Source organism: Delphinus delphis, chromosome 16, assembly GCF_949987515.2.
Source record: "Delphinus delphis chromosome 16, mDelDel1.2, whole genome shotgun sequence".
In the NCBI taxonomy this organism is placed as follows: domain Eukaryota; kingdom Metazoa; phylum Chordata; class Mammalia; order Artiodactyla; family Delphinidae; genus Delphinus; species Delphinus delphis.
Window position 1 is genome coordinate 73981206 of NC_082698.1, and position 23124 is coordinate 74004329.

General features: G+C 36.3%; 1 protein-coding gene across 2 annotated transcripts in view; it reads right to left on the reverse strand.

The window, feature by feature from the left end:
* CSGALNACT2 (chondroitin sulfate N-acetylgalactosaminyltransferase 2) overlaps positions 1-22626 on the reverse strand; it is a 49758-nt gene extending 27132 nt beyond the window's left edge. For both annotated transcript variants that reach the window (XM_060034979.1, XM_060034978.1), the window contains exons 1-2: positions 22504-22626; positions 1027-1954 (exon numbers count right to left, since the gene is read on the reverse strand). In XM_060034979.1, the coding sequence (XP_059890962.1) occupies positions 1027-1687 (661 nt within the window). In that variant the 5' untranslated portion in view covers positions 1688-1954; positions 22504-22626. The remainder of the gene's footprint in view (positions 1-1026; positions 1955-22503) is intronic.
* Positions 22627-23124: the final 498 nt, after the last annotated feature.

The following is a 23124-nucleotide window of genomic DNA, read 5'->3' on the forward strand; positions in this document are numbered from 1 at the left end:
ATAAGCTACAAACATACACAGTGAAAAGACAAAAAGCTGAGCTTTCAGAAAAATTATAAGCGTTTTGAAAGAAACAACCCATCAAAAATTGCAGGAAGTGACAGGGGAAAAGAGGTGGCTATAGGGAGAAGACAGTAAATGCCACAGAAAAGCACAAGGCCCTCCCTGATGGCCTCCAAAGGCTCAAGGTATTATATTATATTACAGCAAGTGATACCCATGATGATTTAGGGTCAAAAAAAAAAAAAACACTACACGTGGTATACTGTTTACAGAATCGAGCAAAGAGATCTTTCAAGACATATTTGTATCCAAAATGGTTTTAAGTCTACAATTAAATATCTAGCAGGGGTTATTAAGATGGAGATGGGTTGGGATTTATAATTATTCCTGTTTATATTAATCAACAAATTTCTTAAATTTATACAAGTGTTCCTCAACTTTTGAGTCACGTCCCATTTTGACATATAAAAATCCTATGCCCTTTCTGCAGCCTGTATTAGGAAAATAGGTTTATTTCTTTACTTTTCCAAATGCCAAATATGCTTTTCAAAACTATGTATGCCTCTTGATGTTCTGACATGTGTTTCTCCTCCACTCAAAATATAGAACAATCACTAATCTAAATCAGGTTCTTTTTCTTTCCTTTAGCAAATGGTTTTCAAATCTTGAGCCTTAGTTCACATATTTTAAAAAATATAAAAAACAAACGTCAAGACCAGTTAAGACATGAATGCAAATACATATACGTGCAAATACATATACAATCCTAAGAGCCCTTCAACTTGGGGAGTATTTTGCTATATAAACTTAGATTTATTCTATTTCCCTGCTCCTTATTTTCTATTTTATCATGATCACATTATAACTTTTTCTAAAAAAGCCACTTCAAATTCTTGGTGGAATTTAGTGGGTAAAAATTTAAATGTTTTAATACTGTGGATAATGACTGACATATTACCAGCATACAATAACAGAATTTTGTCATACTAACGTAACTATGGACCGACACTGTTTTCACATTACCTTCTATGAAGTCATTTTCATTAAATACCAGTTTTTCTCCAAGGGGACCATCCTCATCTTCCTGTTCATCGTCTTCATCAGGATTATTAATGACCTCCAAGCCAGCTTCAATAACTTCTATCAATTCATCTCGCTTATCTTTTCTAACTGGTTTTTCCTCAGGATGGCGAGTGAGACCCATTTCCAACTGGAATACTTTCATTAAGGTAAAACTTTCAAAGGGAATGACTCCATACTCACTAGGTAGTTTGGCTCCTATGCTAACTTCAGCTTTGTCAATTTGTGAATGAAGAAACTCTAAAAGATCACTAGGTGCTTGCTCTTTGTTGCCTTGATAGCCTATGCCATTAGCCCCTACATTCTTTCTCTCTTGCAGTGATCTCATCTTCTCACTCATTTCTTGCAATTCTTGTTTTAATTGGGCAATCTGGCGTTTCAGACTGGTTGCTCTGGTTTGATAATGTTCTTCCTGCTCCTGTAGGAGGGCTTGATAATACTCTTTACCATAATTTTCCCCAACGATACCGGGAAGAGATGCATTTCCATCAGTCTGGGGGGCACATTCCAGAAGGTACAAAAATAATATTAAACTGCAGAGTAAAGCGAGACCCAACAGTAGCCAGTGGGTCCGGGTCTGAAGAATCAATCCTCTTCTAGGCATTCTTATTAATGTGGACTTGCCTAATGAGATGTGCTCTTTGCTTGTTCATACCTTTTGCGAAAGGTTATAAAAAAGTAAAAACAAAATCAGGATTTCCATAAAAGGTAACAAAATGAATTTGGCTGTAGCTTAAAAAATTTCTTCCTTCAGCAGTGAATTCTACTTGCAGAAATAATGCATATTTCCTATATTGTTACCATGATATCCAGAATAAGGAAATCTGATCTACACAATCAGATAAAATCCATGACACGGGTGGTGATTTTTCTGAAAGAAACAGATCAGAATCAATCAGAATTTTGTTTCTTTAAGTATATCACACTGTTGACAGCTTCAGTAAACTTAGCTATGTGACTACCATAGGCAGAGCACCAGGAGAGGCACTAATACAATATAGAATATTCAGTAAATGCTGGGAGAAAGTACTAAGAAAAATACCTTATGAAACACTAAAATATCACATGTAATATTTTCAACCATAATGTCTACACATCCATAACCTGAATGAATCAAAGAAACATTAAACTTACGTTTAGCATAGTTTGTGTTACAATAGATAGATTCTATTGGTCCCTAACTATTTGAAAATTACATCATGTATAACTCTTTATTGACATAATATTTCAATTAACTCGCCATTTCCCACCTATAACATATCACCATTTGGGAGCTGAGTTTCTATAAAATGTTTTTGTTATGTTGATAATGGCTTTCTAGAGAGAGATATTTTCTTCCAGTTTATTCAATTCAAGCATTCTACTTCATTAATTTCTATAGCTCAACTCAGTCAATCTAAGAGCCTTAAAATTAAGTTGGGAGGAAAAGCAATTTCAAAAGGTCACAGACATCTGGAAAACACATTAAGAAACAGTTTTACATCCAAAGTCCTCCAGTAGATTATTTGAGCATTAGATCACATAATTCTTTCCAGTGTATTACACAGCAACAGATTTCCTACAGCTCTGAAAAGTTTGGAGTCTATATAAAGAAAAACAGGAACATATTTATCTATAGGGAAACAAAATCCAAGAACCGTTTATAAATTTACAAAATTACATGCTATCCCTCATACCACAACCAGCTATGTGAGCTCTTCCATGTTTCTTTCTAAACTAAGGATTCTTAATTCTATAAATAGAGAAGGTTAAACCTAGGAGACAGGAAGCAGGGAAGGCCTCCACTGCAGAGAGAACTTCTATTCTAATGAAGGGTTTGTCAAGAAGAATATGTGATACTAAGCCTGCTTTTAACAGAATTGGTTTCTACCAATGCAGCAGAACCTATGGAAGAAGGTCACTAGAGAACATCAGCCCTCGTCAGTTTCTTGGTGATTAGGAAAGCCTGGATGCCTTCTGTGAAAAATGCTGCAACGTGTGTTCTTTGTGGCACATATTTATACAAAATGTAGGATAGATTCAAACTTCTTTTGGCTAGTGGATCACAAACAATGGACTTAACTACCCTTAGCCATTTATTATTTTAATTAACCAAAAGATAACCAAGTATCCTTAAAATTTTAATTCACAAGTTTTACTATGATGGCATCTGTTTTACTGCTTATAAATCTTATTTATTTTAAGTGATATAGGAAAAAATAGGAAAAAAATATTGGTACCGTATCAAGAAAACTAAGTAAAAAACAAAGCCAGTATTAGTTCTAGGACTTTAACATGTCTCAGAACTGTAATTCTTAGCATAAGAAACCACTTAAACTTCATTGTTTAAAAGTTAAAACTCAGAGGTATCTCTTAACTATAAGTTATTACTAGCCCGTTTATAGGGAAAAGAAAGATTAAAACTAAAAATATGAGAACATAATCTTGAATAAGTTAATAAAGTTATATATATTTAACTATACTATATTTGAACTTGATAACAGAACTAACAGCATATAAGCTAAGTATGTCAACCTTATATTAATATGGTACCTCATGTTTTTTTTCTTTATATAGACAATGTATTTTAAACTGTGAGATATCACCCATTAATGGGTCACTACCAAAGGTTTACTTTTCAGCGAACTAGAACAGGAAATACTGGTGCATATCACATATAGTAGTAAATTCTGTGTTGCAAATACACACACACACATATGCATGAGCTAGCCACATAAAATGTATTTATAAGTGGGTTGTGATCCAAAAATCTTGAAAAATACTGATTTATAAGGTATTTTTATACATTTCCCATGTCATCCTTTCAGAATAGTGTTGCTAGTATCTTCTTTTGTATAGGAAAAATAGGTTCAGAAATGAAAAGATTTAAATAAGGTTATATAACTATTAAGTGGCAACATTAAAGCCAAGGTCTTCTTTCTCCCTCCTTTAAGCAAAATACAGGTCTGAGATATCTTACATGCTTACCTTACAGCTGAATATCTTACGGTTAAATATTATCCACTGAAATGAAAGAAAAGTCGCTGTAATTACTTTAAAGATTTTTTTGATGTGGACCATTTTTAAACTCTTTATTGGATTTGTTACAATATTGCTTTTGTTTTATGTTTTTTGGCCATGAGGCATGTGGGATCTTAGCTTCCCGACCAGGGATCAAACCCGCACCCCCTGCACTGGAAGGTGAAGTTTTAACCACTGGACCTCCAGGGAAGTCCCTGTAATTATTTTAGAATATAAATGTTAGTTGCACAGCTCTGTGGTTGTTAAACATAAAAGATTCCAATTAAAGTCATATTTGCCTTTATGTTCCCTGAAGGGAACTCTTTAACAACATCCTAAAAAACTAGATTATGACAACTCTAAATATGTTAAGAATAGTATTAGAGAACACACCCATTTTCTGCCTGTTACACCTTGACTGCCATCATTCTATGTAGTCTGTCTGTATGATAAACCAGGTTCATTCACAACCCAGAGTTAATACCAAGCAACCTTCGAAGCACCAACAGCAGATAGTTAAGTGTTCTGAGGAGAGAATGGGATACTGTGGAAATGGGAAACTGCGCTGTCAAAGATATGTAAAACAAAATCAAAGAGCTCAGAGTAGAAAGAAACGTTAGGAGCCACCAATTTTACACTCTAAAACAGACTAAAGAGACTTCCTCTTATAGCCAAGATCAAGTAACATGGACCAGATTCACTCTCACACTGGAAACAACTAAAAACAAACAAAATCAATTAAAAAAAAAACCAGTATACGAAACAATGATTTTCAAGATACTGAACATTAGGTAATACAGCACACTGATCCTTGGAGGAACAAAAAACAAGTGATTGCACAGCTTTCTGCCGTAGTTTCCAAGCCATAGCACAGGGAGTCCCCTCCTAAGTAGAGCCCAGGTAACTCCCTGAGTTGATGAGGTGGAGCTGACAGTCTGAGGAGACCAAGGCAGCTAGGTTCAAAGGATATAGTACCAGAGGAGAGAGCTGGACAGGGAGAGAACTCCAGAGATCTCAAGAGGACACCCTTTGGGTGTGCAGCAGAGCACTAATAAGGGCAGGCATATGAAGAAACTAACTGAGGCTAAGGACAGAAGCACACAAAAAATTAGAAGACACAGAACTCAGCATTCAAACAGGGCCAAGAATAGTGACTGTTCCCACCAGACAAACTGGAAAACCTCAAAATTCATGGGGCATTGGGTAGAGTACTCAAAAAGGTCTTGCCTCAGTAGTGGGAAATAATTAGCTCTAGACTAAATACGGGCCTGATCCTGCCAACAAACCTTAAAAGCAAGGCCTGAAAGGATCAAATTGTTTCCATATAACTGTACAACAAGCCTCACAAATATTTATAGGAATATAAAAATATCCAGCATCCAGTAAAATAAAATTCCAAATGTTTGCCCTCCAAACAAAAATGATCAGGCATACAAAGAAAAAGAAAAACACAACCCATAATGAAAAAATTAATGATTGAAACTGACCTAGAAGTGACAGAGATGCTGGAATTCACAGAAAAGGACATTAAAAATTATAACTGTATTTAAAAAGATAATCATGTTCAAAAAAATAGGGAGACACACAGACAACATTAAAAAAAAGATACAAATTGAACTAAGGAGATGAAAACATCAATTTCTGAGATGAAAAATATACTGAATGGGATTAACAGCAGGTATTTCAGAACAAAATATTAATGAATTGAACACATAGCAACAGAAATTATTCAAAATGTAGAAGGAAAAAATAATGAAAAACATGAATAGAGCACCTGGTAAGCTGCGTGACAACTTCAAGCAGCCTAATATATATGTAATTAGAGTCTCCAAACAAGGGGGAGGGGGCTAGGGGAAATATTTAAAGAAATAAGGCTGAAAATTTTCCAAATTTGATGAACTATCAACACATAGATCCAAGAAGCTCAACGAATACCAAATACAAAAGCCACAAAGAAAACTAAAGCAAAGTTCATGATAATCAAACTGCACAAATCCTACGATAAACAGAAAATCTTAAAAGTGGCCAAAGGAAAAAAACACATCATACAAAAACAAAAAACAAAGAGAATGGAGCAATGTCTTTAAAGAACTGAAAGGAAAAATACGTCTACCTAGAATTCTACATTCAGAAAAAGTATTCAAGAACAAAGACAAAAAACTTTTTTTTAGACATTAAAAAGCTAAAAGAATTCATCACCATCAGACCTTCACTACAAGTCCTTTAGGCAGAAGGAAAATGTTAGCAGATGGAAATATGGATCTACACAAAGCAATGAAGAAACCAGAAATGTTAACTACATGGATAATTACAAGATGTCTTTCTTTTTATTTGGCGACACTGCGCAGCTTGTGGGATGTTAGTTCCCAGACCAGGACTGAACCCGGGCCACGGCAGTTAAAGTGCTGAGTCCTAACCACTGGACCGCCAGGGAATTCCCCAAGATTTCTGTTATTATTTAAATTGCTTTCAAATATAACTGAATGAAATGGACAAATTCCTAGAAAGACACAAACTACTGTAACTGACTCAAGGAGAAATAGTAAATATGAATAGACTTATAATGAGACTCAATTAGTAATCAAAACCTACCCACAAAGAAAAGTCCAGAATCAAACGGTTTTACCAGTGAATTCAACCAAGAATTAATAAGAATACCAATGCTTCACAAACTCTTCCAAAAAACAGAGGGAATACCTCCCAACTCATTCTATAAGGCCAGTATTGCTGTGCTACTAAAACCAGATAAAGATATCAAAAGAAAACTACAGACCAATATTCCTTATGAATATAGACACAAAAATCCTCAACAAAACGTTAGCACACTAAATCTATCAACACAAAACACCATGACCAAGTGTGATTTATCCCAAAAATGCAAGGTGAATTTACCATCTGAAAATCAATTAATGCAATACACCACATCAATAGAATAAAGGACAAAACCCATATGATTTTATCAATAGACACAGAAAAAACATTTCACAAAATCCAGCACCACTTCCTGATAAAACCACCCAACAAACGAGGAATAAAAGGCAACTTCCTCAACCTGATAAAGGGCATATATAAAAAACCCACAGCTAATTTCATATTTAATGGTGAAAGACTGCATGCTTTCCCCCTAAGATCAGGAATAAGAAAAGGATGTCTGCTCTCATCACTTCTATTAAACATTGTATTGAAAGATGTTCTAATCAGGGCAATTAGGCAAGAAAACAAAATAAAAGACATCTGAATTGAAAAAAAAGAGGACTATCTCTATTTGCAGATGATGTGATCCTGCATAAAGAAAATCCTAAGAAATTAGGAACTCAGGATACAAGATCAATACACAAAAATCAACTGCATTTCTATATACCAGCAATGAATAATCTGAAAATAAAATTATGAGAACAATTTATTTACACCAAAAAGAATAAAAGTGCTTAGGAATAATTTAAAAAAAAGAAGTACAAAGATCGGGACTTCCCTGGTGGCGCAGTGGTTGAGAGTCCGCCTGCCGATGCAGGGGACACGGGTTTGTGCCCCGGTCCGTGAAGATCCCACATGCCGCGGAGCGGCTGGGCCCGTGAGCCATGGCCGCTGAGCCTGCGTGTCCAAGCCTGTGCTCCGCAACGGGAGAGGCCACAACAGTGAGAGGCCCGCGTACCGCAAAAAAAATAAGTAAAATAAAAATAAAAAGGAGGTAATGAAAATACTGAAGAAATTAAGAAAGGGTATCAACAGAAATGAAGATTACTGTAAAAAGGAACTAGAGACTATAAGGAAGAGCCAAGAAAAATTGGAAAATTCATTTGCTGAGATGAAAGTTGAGCTAAAGGCAACAAATAGCAGAATGAATAATGCAGAAGAAAGAATATGTGATCTGGAAGATAGAATAATGGAAATAACCCAATCAAAACAACAGACAGAAAGCCAAATGAAAAAAAAAACATGAAAGTAATATAAGAGACCTGTGGAATAATATAAAGTGTGCCAATCTACACATAGTAGGGATTCCAGAAAGAAAACAAAGAAAAAAGGGAATTGAAAATGTATTTGAAGAAATTATGGCTGAAAACTTCCCAAACCTAAAGAAGGAAACAGATATGCAGATACAGGAAGCACAGAGGGTCCCAAACAAGGTGAACCCGAACAGACCTACACCAAGACATATTATAATAAAAATGGCAAAAGTTAAAGATAAAAAGAGGATTCTAAAGGCAGCAAGAGAAAAACAGAGTTAATTACAAGGAAACCCCCATAAGGCTATCAGCTAATTTCTCTAAAGAAACGGTGCAGCCAGAAGGGAGTGGCAAAATACATTCAAAGTCTTGAAAGAGAAAAATCTGCAACCTAGAATACTCTACCCAGCAAGGTCATCATTTAGAATAAAGTAGAAATAAACAATTTCTCAAATAAGCAAAAACTAAAAGAATACAGCAATACTAAACCTATCCTAAAAGAAATATTGAAAGGTCTTCTCTAAACAGAAAAGAAGTAGGAAGATATAGGAAGGAGGAAATCATAACTGGAAAGTAAATCACTTAAATTAGCCGGTATACAGAGCAAAAAAAAAAAAGAAAAAGAAAAAACCGATTTGTGAAAGCAATGATAAACACAAGGAACAGCAAAAGGATAAACATGAAGATGTAGAAGAGGACATCAAAATCATAAAATGTGGGCAAGGAGAGTAAGAAAATGTAGATTCTTTTTTTTAGAATGTGTTAGAACCTATATGACTATCAATCTAAAGCAAGAGAACCTATATGACTATCCATCTAAAGCAAGCAGATATAGGAAGGGGTTAACACACTTGAAAAACAGGGCAACCACAAATCAAAAACATACAACAGATTCACAAAAACCAAAAAGAACACAAGCATAAAATAAAAGGAAATCATCAAACCACAAAAAGAAAAAGGAACAAAGAAAAAACATAGAATCAACTGGAAAACAAGGTTTAAAATGGCAATAAATATATATGTATCAATAATTACCTTAAATGTCAATGGACTGAATGCTCCAATCAAAAGACAGAGTGGCAAACTGGGTAAAAAAACAAGAGCCTACAATATGCTGCTGCCTACAAGAGACCCACCTTAGGGAAAAGGACACACAGACTGAAAGTGAGAGGATGGAAAAAGATATTTCATGCAAACAGAAATGACAAGAAAGCGACAGTTACAATACTCATATCAGACAAAATACTTCAAAACAAAGGCCATAAAGAAAGATAAAGAAAGAAACTATATAATGATAAAAGGATCAATACAAGAAGATGATTTTACGCTGGTCAACATATATGCACCTAATATAAGAGCATCCAAATACATAAAACAAACACTAACAGACATAAAGGGAGAAACTGATGGGAATACAATAATATTAGGAGACTTTAACACCCCACTCACATCAATGGACAGATCTTCTAAACAGAAAATCAGTAAGGCAACACAGATCCTAAATGATACAACAGAACAGTTAGACTTAATTGATATTTTCAGGACATTATATCTGAAAAAAAAAACAGAACACATTTTTTCCAAGTGCACATGGAACATTCTCTAGGACTGACCACATACTAGGGCACAAAACTAACCTCAACGAATTTAAGAGTACAGAAATTATTTCAAGCATCCTCTCTGACCACAACAGCATGAAACTAGAAATCAACCACAGGAAAAGAAATGAGAAAAAAATGATTACATGGAGACTAAGCAACATGCTACTAAAAAACCAATGGGTCAACAAGGAAATCAGAAAGGAAATTAAAAAATACCTTGAGAATACCATAAAAAATACCATACAAACTCTATGGGATGCAGGAAAAGCAGTTCTTAGAGGGAAGTTGACAGTGATACAGGCCTTCCTCAAAAAACAAGAAAAATCTCAAGTAAACAACCTAACCTACCACCTAAAAGAATTAGAAAAAGAAGAACAAATGAAAGCTGAAGTCAGCAGAAGGAAGGAAATAATAAAGATCAGGGAGGAAATAAATAAAATAGAGATTTAAAAAAAAAAGAAAATATCACTAAAACAAAGAGCTGGTTCTTTGAAAGGATAAACAAAATTGACAAACCTCTGGCCAGGACCACCAAGAAGAAAAGAGGGAGAACCCAAATAAACAAAATAAGAAATGAAAAAGGAGAAATCTCAACCAACACCACAGAAATATAAAAAGCCATAAGAAAATACTATGAACAAGTATATGCCAACAAATTTGACAGCCTACAAGAAACAGACAACTTTCTAGAAACATACAGCCCACCAAAACTGAATCAAGAAGAAACAGATAATTTGAACAGTCCAATCACTAGCAGTGAAATAGAATCTGTAATAGTAATTAAAAAAACTCCCTACAAACAAAACTCCAGGAACAGATGGCTTCACAGGCGAATTCCACCAAACATACAAAGAACATATATCAATCCTTCTCAAACTCTTCCACAAGACTGAAGAGGAGGGAACACTCCCAAAGACATTCTATGAAGTCACCATCACCCTGATTTCAAAACCAGACAAAGATACCACCAAAAAAGAAAGTTACAAGCCAATATCTTTGACAAATATAGATGTAAAAATTCTTAACAAAATATTAGCAAACTGAATCCAACAACACATAAAAAAGATCATACACCACGACCAAGTGGGATTCATCCCAAGTTCACAAGAATGGGTCAACACACGCAAATCAATCAATGTAATACACCACATTACAAAAGAAAAGTCAAAAACCACACAATCATCTCAACAGATGCAGAAAAAGCATTTGACAAAATTCAACATCAATTCACAATAAATCTCTTACCAAAGCGGGTACAGAGGGAACCTATCTCCACATAATAAAAGCCGTTTATGACAAACGCACAACCAATATAATACTCAATGTTGAAACGCCGAAAGTCTTCCCACTAAAATCTGGAACAAGACAAGGATGCCCACTCTCACCACTTCTATTCAACATAGTATTGGAAGGCCTAGCCACAGCAATCAGACAAGAAAAGGAAATACAGTAAGTCCACTACATACGAATGAGTTCCATTACGAGAGCATGCTCGTAAGTCCAACTTGTTCGTAAGTCCAACAAAGTTAGCCTAGGTACCCAACTAACACAATCATCTATATAGTACTGTACTGTAATAGGTTTATAATACTTTTCACACAAATAATACATAACAAACACAAAAAATAAAACATTTTTAATCTTACAGTACAGTACCTGGAAAAGTACAGTAGTACAACAGTGGGCATATAGGGGTTGGTATCGAGTGAACAGGCAAGAAGAGTTACTGACTGGAGGAGGGAGAGGAGGTGGGAGATGGTAGAGTTGAAGGATCATCAGCAATAGGAGATGGAGGGCAAGCTGCAATTTCACTCATGCCTGACGTTGGTGGCACAGGTTCTAGTTCCTTGCTGGATTCAATTCTATCTAACCTCTTGGAAATATGATCCAGTGATATCTGGGTAGTAGCTCTTTTTTTCTTGTCATAGAAGACACGGTAGCACTGGATTGTATTCTGAATGGCTGCTGCAACCTTTGTGTACTGTTCTACGTCCAGGTCCTCTGCCTCTAAAACTAAGTTAGTTCTCCTCAAACAGAACTAACTTACGTGATTAGACATGTGAACGCACACTCGAATCTTTGGAAGCTCACAACTTGAAGGTTCGTATGTAGGGGACTTACTGTAAAAGGTATCCAAATTGGAAGGGAAGAGGTAAAATTGTCACTATATGCAGATAACATGATACTATATATAGAAAGCCATAAGGACTCCACACAAAAAACTACTATATCTAATAAATGAATTCAGCAAAGTACCAGGATACAAGATTAACATTCAGAAATCGGTTGCATTTCTTTACACTAACAATGAGATACCAGAAAGGGAATGTAAAAAAAAAAAAAAAACCACACCAAAAAAAATAAAATACCTAGGAATAAACCTGACCAAGGAGGTGAAAGACTTAAACTCTGAGAAGTATAAAACATTAATAAAAGAAATTAAAGATGATTCAAAGAAATGGAAAAACTTCCCATGCTCAAAAATTTATATGGAACCATAAAAGAAAATTTCCCATGCTCAAAAATTTATATGGAACCATAAAAGGCCCAGAATTGCCAAAGCAATCCTGAGGAAAAAAACAAAGCAGGAGGCATAACTCTCCCAGACTTCAGACAATACTGCAAAGCTACAATAATCAAAACAGTGTGGTATTCGTACAAAAACACAACATATGGAGCAATGGAACAGAAAAGAGAGTCCAGAAATAAACCCACACACCTACAGTCAATTAATCTTCAACAAAGGTGGCAAGAACATAAAATGGGAAAAAGTCTCTTCAGCAAGTGGTACTAGGAAAGTTGGACAGCTGCATGTAAACCAATGAAGTTAAAACACACCCTCATACCATGCACAAAAATAAACTCAAAATGGCTTAAAGACTTAAACATAAGACATGACACCATAAAACTCCTAGAAGAGAGCATGGGCAAAACATTCTGACATAAATCTTACCAATGTTTTCTTAAGTCAGTCTCCCAAGGCAATAGAAATAAAAACAAAAACAAACAAACAGGACCTAATTAAACTTACAAGTTTTTGCACAGCAAAGGAAACCATAAAACAAACAAAACAAAAAAGACAACCTACAGAGGACTGGGAGAAAATATTTGCAAATGATGCGACGGACAAGGGCTTAACCTCCAAAATATACAAACAGTTCATACAACTCAACAACAAAAAAACAAACAACCCAATTGAAAAATGGGCAGAAGACCTTAGCAGACATTTCTCCAAAGGAGATATACAGATGGCCAGCCGGCACATGAAAAGATGCTCAACATCGCTAATTATTAGAGAAACGCAAATCAAAACTACAATGAGGTACCACCTCACACCAGTCAGAACGGCCATCTTTAAAAAGTCTACAAATAACAAATGTTGGAGAGGGTGTGGAGAAAAGGGAACTCTCTTACACTGTTGGTGGGAATATAAGTTGGTGCAGCCACTGTGGAAAACAGTATGGAGGTTCCTCAGAAAACTAAAAACAGAATTACCATATGACCCAGCAATCGCACTCCTGAGCATACAGCCAGATAAAACTACAATTCAAAAAGATACATGCACCCCTATGTTCATAGCAGCACTATTCACAATAGCCAAGACATGGAAACAACCTCAATGTCTATCGACAGATGAATGGATAAAGTAGATGTGGTACATATATACAATGGAATACTACTACTCAGCCATAAAATAGAATGAAATAATGTCACTTGCAGCAACATGAATGCAACTAGAGATTATCATACTAAGTGAAGTCAGAAAGAGACAAATACCATATGATATCACTTATATGTGGAATCTAAAACACGGCACAACTGAACCTATCTACAAAACAGAAAGAGACTCACAGACATAGAGAACAGACTTGTGGTTGCCACGGGAGAGGGGGGAGGGAGAGGGATGAACTGAGAGTTTGAGGTTAGTAGATGCAAACTATTACATGTAGAATGGATAAACAACAAGGTCCTATTGAATAGCACAGGGAACTATATCCAATCTCCTGGGATAAACCATAATGGAAAAGAATATAAAAAAAGAATGTATATGTTTGTATAACTGAGTCACTTTGCTGTACAGCAGAAGTTAGCACAACACTGTAAATCCACTATACTTCAACTAAAAAAAAAAAAGAAGTACAAGACTTGTATTCTGAAAACTACAATACACTGTTAAAAGAAATTAAAGATTTAAATAAGTGGAAAGGTACCGATGCTCACTGACTGGAAGACTTGATATTATTAAGATGGCAATACTCTCAAAACTGATTTACAGATTCAACACAATCCTCTTCAGATTCCCAGCTTTACAGAAATTGACAAGCTTATCCTAAACTCATGGAAATTCAAGGAACCCAGAACAGCCAAAACAGTACTGAGAAAGAAGAACAAAATTGGAGGACTCAACTTTCCCATTTCAAAACTTACTTCAAAGCTACAGTAATCAAGATAGCATGGAGCTAGCATAAGACTAGACATATGGATCAATGGGATAGAATTTAGGATCCAGAAATAAACCTTCACATTAAGTCAAGTGATTTTCAACAAGGGTGGCAAGGTAACTTAATGGGAAAAGAACAGTCTTTTCAATAAACGGTGCTAGGATACCTGGATACTCACAAGCAAAAGAATGAAACTGAATCTCTACCTCACCCTATAGTCAAAAGTTAACTCAAAATGGGTCAAAGATCTAAATGTAAGAGTTAAAACTATAAAGCTATACACTTATAAACAAAACATAAATGTAAATCTTCGTGACCCTGGATTAGGCAATGGTTTCTTAGATCTATGACACCAAAATACCGAAGACCAAATATATAAATTAGATTTCATTAAAATTAAAAACTTTTGTGCTGTAAAGGGTATCATCAAGAAAGTGAAAAGGATGGGAGAAAATATTTGTAAACCATATATCTACTAGGAAATATAATAGAAATATATAAATAAATATATCTAGAATATATAAGATGCATCTAGAACATATAAAGAACTCTTACAACTCAATATTAAAAAAATAAATAACCCAATGAACAAAAAGTATGAATAGACATTTTTCTAAAGATTAAGCTGATAAGAATATATAAGATGAATTATAAGATGCATCTAGAACATATAAAGAACTATATATAGAATATATAAGAATATATAAGATGCATCTAGAACATATAAGATATATAAGATGAATCTAGAATATATAAGATGCATCTAGAATATATAATATATAAGATGAATATATAAGATGCATCTAGAACATATAAAGAACTCTTACAACTCAATATTAAAAAAATAAATAACCCAATGAACAAAAAGTATGAATAGACATTTTTCTAAAGATTAAGCTGATAAGCATGTGAAAATATGGTCAACATCATAAACCAATAGGGAAATGCAAATGAAAACTACAATGAGATACCACTTCATATGCACTACGATATAATTTAAAATGAATTATAGGGGAGAAGGGCATAATAGGGGAAGGGGGTTAAGAGGTACGAACTACTAGGTTTAAAGTAAATAAGATACAAGGATGTAATGCACAGCACAGGGAACATAGTTAATATTTTATAACGTTAAATGTAGTATAACCTATAAAAATATTGAATCATTATGTCGTACACCTGAAACTAATACTTTAAGTCAACTGTACTTCAATTTAAAAAATCACAAAATGAATCATAGATCTAAATGAAAACCTTAAAATATAAAACTAGAAGCATAAGAGAAAATCTCTGTGACCTTGAATTAGGCAAAGATTTCTTTGGTATGACACTAACAGCATAACTGATAAACTGGACTTCATCAAAATTTGTGCTCTTTGAAGAACACTATAAAGGGAATGGAAAAACAAGTGACAGGCCAGGAGAAAATATGGGCAAAGCATATATATGATAAAAGACTTGTATTCAGAATCTATTTTTAAAACTATCAAAATGCAATAACAAAACAAACACAATCAAAAATTGGCAAAAGATTTGAAGAAACACTTCAAATAAGCACATGAAAAAAAAATACTCAACACTGTTAGCCATCAGGGAAATGCAAATTCAAACCAAAATGAGACACCACAATGGCTAATCTTAGACGGGCTAAAATTAAAAAGATTGATATGTTGGTGACAATGTGGAGGAACTAGAACTTTAATACACTGCTGGTGGTAATGTGAGATGGTTTCACAATTTCTTAACAAGTTAAATATAAGCCTATCGCTTGATTGAGCCATTCCATTCCTAGATATTTAACCAAGAGAAATGAAAGCATATGTCCATACAAAGACTTGTACACAAATGTTCATAACAGCTTTATATGAAACAGCCAAAAACTAGAAATAACTCAAATGTCCATTAACAAGTGAATGGATAAACTAATACAGCCATACAATGGAACACCGCTCATCAATAAAAAGGAATAAACTACTGATACATGTTTCAATATGGGTGAATCTCAATAATAGAAGCCCAACAAGAAAGGAGTACAATGAAAGAGTATGATTCCATTTATATAAATTCTAGAAAACATAAGGTAATTTGTAGTGACAGAAAGCAGAGGAGTCAGTGGTTGCCTGGGATGGGGCGAGGGTAGGGAAGGTCATACCAGGAAGGAATTATAAAAGGGCACAAAGAAACTTTTGGGAGTGATGGATTTGTCCATCATTTTGATTGTGGTGATGATTTCAGGTATATATGGTATGTTCAAATTACCAAATTTTATACTTTAAACATGTGTAGTTTATTGTAAGTCAATTACACCTCAGTGAAGCTGTTTAGTAGTGCCAAAGAGGCATTTGTAAGTAAACTCCATTTTGTTCATTAAGACAAATATGAAGATTCGTTGACTAAAAATCTGGATTTAAAAAAACAAAACAAAGCATACACCAGGCCCCGGCCCCCACAAAAGTAGTACTCAGATTACTCTGAAAGTCTTGTTACATCTTTTCTATTTGCCTTGTGCTTCTGAGAAAACAAGAGAGTATTAAAGATAGTTCATTCTACAGTAATGATCCCTAAATAATATGACCTTTAACCAGTTTCTACTCAAACATTTGATTCTATAATTTTATGAAACTACCAATAAACATTTCATAATCACTTCCAGGATGCTTACACTGCAATGTGCCAAACTAACTTCTGCAATAAGAGCAGCCTACTGCTTTCTGCAAAATACAAGCAACCCATTTGAATCTGAATTTATTTATTTTCAACGTTCTAGTCTGTATAATCTTCCTAAATTTTCTGAACGATTTCTAAAGTTTTCAAATACTAAATGTATAATTTTGAGTTCATTTTTTAAACAACAAAAAGTCACAAAAATTATTAGGAAAACAAAACCTCTGTCAGGAGACTAAACTAAAACATTATGAAGTACAAACACATGTAAGGGAGGGAATTAGAACTTTTTACTTCTTGAGCAACTGATGAGTATTACAATGATACATGGATTCTTTAAGGTCATTGAATAAATACTTTGTAAATATTTAGAAATACTGATCACCAAAAGGCAGCGTGCATTCAACAAATATTTGAGTACCTACTGTATGTCACGCACTGCAATGAATGGAATATTCCCCCACCCTCACTGGCAAATTCATATGTTGAAATCCTAACCCCCAATATGGCAGTATTAGGAGTAGGGCCTTTGGGAGATAATCAGTTCATGAGGGTGGAGCCCTTCTGAATGGGATTAGCGTCCTTATGAGAGAGACCCCAGAGAGTTAAGTAGCCCTCTTTCTGCCTTGTGAAGATACAAGAAGTTGGAAGTCTACAACCTGGAAGAGGATCCTCACCAGAACCCAACTATGCTGGCACCCTGATCTCAGACTTGAGAAATATATTTGTTGTTTATAAGCCACTCAGTCTATGGTACTTTGTTATAACTGCCCAAACTGACTAAGACAGCCATTGTGTTGGGTGCCAAGAACACGTAACATCAGATGGATCGTTTTGACAAGTGTTTCCAGGGAAAATTAAATTTATGGTACGTGGATTTCAGCAAAACAAATGAGAGTAATACCCATATCTTTATAAATAAAGCAGAAAATTGTGCCAAAGGCAGCCTGTGGCACAGTAAAAACAGAGTCAAGTGTCATAGCTATTTAATAGCTATGTAATCTTGAGCATAATACTTAACCTTTCTGAGCTTCGTCTGTAAAAAGAAATCACTTGCTTGGATGGCCAAGGTTCTTTCCAAGATGTTACAATTCCTTTGATGAATGATAAACTAAAAATACACAGGCACACACACATACATTCTTATTTTTTGGAGGACAAATTTGATTTAAATGCACATGCCCTTTAGTGCAACAATTTGCAATTCCACTTTTAAGATTCTAAACTACAGAAATATTCATACTAGTATATAAAGTCACATGCATAAGATGTTTACTAGTGTTATATGTAACAGCTAAATAAAAATAAAAGCAACTTTATCCATCAGTAGGGGAAAGGTTCAGTAAACTGCAGACATTTATACAATAGAATGTCTATCTAAAAGGAATGAGGTAGATCCAGATGTGCTGACATAGATAATATCTATACAATGGTGTTAACAAATTACAAATAATTCTTTCAGTTTTTGTCTGTATAATAGTCTTGTGAGCCAGATAGCCTAAGTGCACATATCTGCTTGACCACTTTCTAACTCATCAACACAGACAAGTTCCTTAATCTCTATAAGTTTCAGTTTTCTCACCCGTTAAGTGGGTACAGTTATAGCACCTACCTTGGAGTATTATTGTAACAATTAATTAAGTAAAACATGACAAGCATTAAGTGTTCAATAAGTTTTAGGTATTATTTCCCATTACTCAAAGTTTTGTTTTGTTGTTGTTAATGGTTAAACCTATCAAGCTTTTCCTGTATTACTTCTCAATTTTGGCTTGAGAAGCTTTTCCTGTATTCTCAATTTTGGCTTGAGAATTTTGGCTATATATTCCTCCTGGAATTCCTACTATAAAATGTATTTCCTCAAATAGATAGTCAATTCTTACCACTTATTAAACAATCCATGCTCTTGACACTAATCTGAAATGCCACTTTAATCATATGCAAAATTCCTATATATATGGAAGTCTATTTCTGGCCTCTAAATCGGGGGTTAGCAAACATTTTAGGTAAAGGGTCAAGTAGCAAATATCACAACCAATTAACTCTGCCTTGTAGCACAAAATGCGTAGAAGAATGGCACAGGTGTGTTCCAATGGACACTGAAATCTGAACTTCATATAATTTTCATGTTACAAACTATTATTCTTTTTTTCCCAAGCACTTAAAAATATAAAAGCCACTCTTAGGTCACAGATCATACTAAAACAAGTGGTCAGCCAGATTTGGCAATCCATGCTCTAAACCCTTACAATTTTTACACTCCTAAAAATTTTTTATATTTATAAAATTCCACAAAATAAATACACGTGATAAAAAGGTTAAACAGGATATAAGGGCATAGAGTGACACCTCTCCCTTCTATCCCAGAGGCCCAGTTCCCCTCTCCAGTTTTTCTGTATCCTTTTATTTATTTTATTATTATTATTATTTTTTGGCTGTGTTGGATCTTCGTTGCTGTGGCGGGCTTTCTCTAGTTGCGGTGAGTGGGGGCTACTCTTTGTTGCGGTGCACAGGCTTCTCATTGCGGTGGCTTCTCTTGTTGCGGAGCACAGCCTCTAGGCACACGGGCTTCAGTAGTTTTGGCATGTGGGCTCATTAGTTGTGGCTCCCGGGCTCTAGAGCGCAGGCTCAGTAGTTGTGGCACATGGGCTTAGTTGCTCCATGGCATGTGGGATCTTCCTGGACCAGGGATTGAAGTCACATCTCCTGCATTGGCAGGCGGATTCTTAACCACTGCGCCACCAGGGAAGTCCCTTGTGTATCCTTTTAAATCTACTGACACTATTAACATCTCAGCAGACATAGTCTTATATGTATATACATGACTTTCCACATGTTAATTCATCTATAGAATAAATCCCTGTAAATGGAACTCCTGGGACAAATTTCCTTAAAGCATTCATTCCAGTATGTAACTAGTCAGTATCTATAGCATAGATACTCAGGATAAGCCTTCCAACATGCCTTTACCTATTACCCACCTTCCCAATCAACTTTAAAATCACGTTAAATATTTCTTCCAGATTACAGACTTGAAAACTATACCTACTCTGGTTTATGAATCCTTCCTTTGCATTGCATTACATTTCTTAGCTATAGTTATCAATGACTTGGAATAAAGAAATAAGTTTTACTGTTTTCTTTGATCACTGTTTCTTGAATTCCACATCCACATCTATTTTTCTTGGATTAATTTTTCATTTGATATAGTACATCCTGAGGTATTCCTAGTGGTTCTGGGTGAAAATGACTTAATTTTGCCCCCACTTTGAATGACAGTTCGGTTAGGGATAAGATTTTGAATTCGAAATATGTCCAATGGAAAAAAAAAATGTCCAGCGAGCACTTTTAAAACTCTGCTCCACACTGTCATCCAGCATTCCATGTCTCAGATTAGAAGTCTAATCAGGCTGCCCAAGAGTCTGCCTGGATACTCCTACCTTCATGATCTGTTATCTCTGTGGTTATTTCTCCTCTTCTAATTTCTATTCCCTCCTGGAATTCCTATTAGATGTACACTGGCCCTCTCCTGGATCCATTTTCCACGTTAACTGTTTTTCCCTACTTTCTGTGTTTCAATATTCAAGAACTGATTGCGTGTTTTCAGGGCAGCCTGTATATGTTCAGTAGGCATGATACCCTCCGAAATCTAAGCATATTAACATTTATCTTAAAGTTTTTTTCTTTTTCTTACATGAACTACATTGCTTCAGGTCCAGTCCTTGTATCTGTTCAGTCTGGGCCATTTCTTACATGCTACTGATTTCCCACAAATGTTTAGTGATTTTTGTTGTCTGTTCCCATTATAAATGTATCAGTATCTCAGTACAGGTGGAAATCACTGTACTCCTATAGTAAATTCACATTTGTAACTAACCTTATAATTCAATTTTACATTTATCCTAGGACTTTGTGCAGTATGACAACAACAATGTAAGTTTTTTGACTTGCAATCCTATGATTCTTCAATCCGCTTTTAGGCACATCCTTTTGGTGTTTCATTTCCCCTAGCAACCACTAACTTGAGTAACACAGTTCTTATCTAAGTGTTATACAGCAAGCTTCAGGGACAGAACATCACCAGCTCTAACTAACAGACTTGCCTAACAGACAGTTTAAACAAATAATGACTGTCTGGTAGAAGGCTGTCATAGATGTGCAATCCAAGGAGTAAATAATAATAATATGGTAATGAATCACTTAAGTCTTGAAATCATAATAGTTATGCTTTTTACTAATCTTTAATGTTATATAAGTTAAAATAACAAATTGTATTTTTTAAAAAGGAAGACTCCATGATGGTTAAAACGTAATTTTCCACCTACCTTATGATTTAGCCATTCCACAGCTGACAGAAATGCACAGATGTTCACCAAGACATTTGTAAGAATGTTCATAGCATTCTTCAAAATACATAATATACAAAAACTGGAAACATAAATATCCACCAACAGAGGAGTGCCATATAAGGATACAATGGATTACCACACAGCAATAAAAAAGAACTACTGATACATGAAACATTATGGAAGAATCTCATAATCAATATGCTGAGTATACTGTAGGATTCCATTAATATCAAGCCCCAAATAGACAAAACTAATAGATGATGACAGAAATCAGAATACTGATGGGGGCTGGGCAGGGGTATAACTGACTTGGAAGAAGCAGGGGGAAACTCCTGGAATGACGGAAATGCTCTACAGGTATAATATGAAAGCTGGTGGTTGCACAATAAAAACAAAAATTCACTGAGGTGTACAACTAAGATTTATGCGCTTGATGACTTCATAGATATTTTATATCTCAATCAAAAAGTTAAAGGAAAAAATGTAATTTCCAAACTGAGAGAACTAAAACTGTGTTTACTTATGTCAAAATTCTCTAAGCCATAAATAGTGGATATCCAAATCCTTTTTACATTAAGTAATAAGACAACTTTAGACAAATGGTATCAGAATAATAATACAAAATGAACGTTAACATCCTCAGTCATAAAATACTACTTGGATTCCTACTTCCACGTTCGAAGTCCTGTTTTAATACAACATTAACTCCAGCAAAAATCAAGGCCCAGCTCCTGAGAACCTTCAATGATAGTTAAATGTCCAGACATCGCATATAAATCTCAAAAGTAGTCTGACGGATAAAAGCTTCAGGTTTATAATCAAATTTTCATTCTGCGAATAACATCATAAATAAAAGCTTCACTATGGCGTTTACAAATTATTCCTCGGCAAGTTGCTCAGGAATAGTGTAATTTTCAAGAAGTCTAAAAATGCAAGAGGCTTCCCGTCCCGTGGTCTCCTCGGCGCCACTAATTCCTACACAAATATGCATCTTTTAAAGGTGCCTAGCGTCTGGCAGGCATAGAAAGGCTGCCGCCAGAGAATACTAATTTAACGCAATAAAGCGGTAACAGCTGACTACAAAGTTTACCCACTGAGGGGAGCAGAGATGGCGGTGAGTTGGTTTAAAAAAAAAAAAAGTGATAAAAATAAAACACACGCAAACCAACGGTCTCCGGCAGCACAGTTCTGAAAAGCCAAGTCAAACGGCTCCGAAAAACCGCGGCTTTTCCTGACACCGGAGCAGACTCCGGAGGGCTTGCGGCGAACCCACGGGGACACGGCCCCCAGGAGAGCTCGTCCGTGAGGTGACCCGACAGCGACGGGAACCCACAGTCCGGGGCCTGCGCCCCAAAGCCCGCACGGGAGGGGCCCTAGCCCTGGGAGCCGCGGGCAGGCGAGGCCGGATGGCCCGGGTACTCACCGACTTCACCCGCCTGCGGACGGCGGCCGCCGCCCCGCCGTCACCTCCCCAGCCTCGGGCACACCTGGGCGGCGCCCGACTCGCCGGAGCCGCCACCAACTCCCCGCCCACCCTCCGGGCGCGCCGCCGCGCCGACAACCTCCACTTCCGGCGCGCGTGAGGAAATGAGGCCGCCGCCGCGGCGCGCGCCCGCCCCGGCCCCGCCCACGCCCGCCCCGGCCCCGCCCACGCCCGCCCCGCGCCCAGTACTTGGCATAGAAGCGCTCAGTAATTGGCGTCCGGTACTGATTAACCCTGTATCTGTTACAAATGTGTCTGTGTGTGTGCGCGCGCCCGCGCGCGCGTAGCCCAAAAAACGATTTGTGGAGGCTAGGAGAGTGCGGGAGGAAGGAAACCGCTCTTGCCCGAGCGAGCGTCTGCAGGGATGGGAGTACCAGCTCCGGCCGGACGACTGGCTTTGCAGGAGGGAGGGACTCAGCGGGGGATGGCAGCGCTTTTCTGCCCGGGAGCCTTTGCCCTGGGAGCTGGAGGGGTCGATGAGTGCCTGCGTGGGCACTGAGCTAAGGACTGACAGGTCGCCAGGAGTGTCCGAGCATCCTCAGGAGGGCTGGGCTGCGCGTG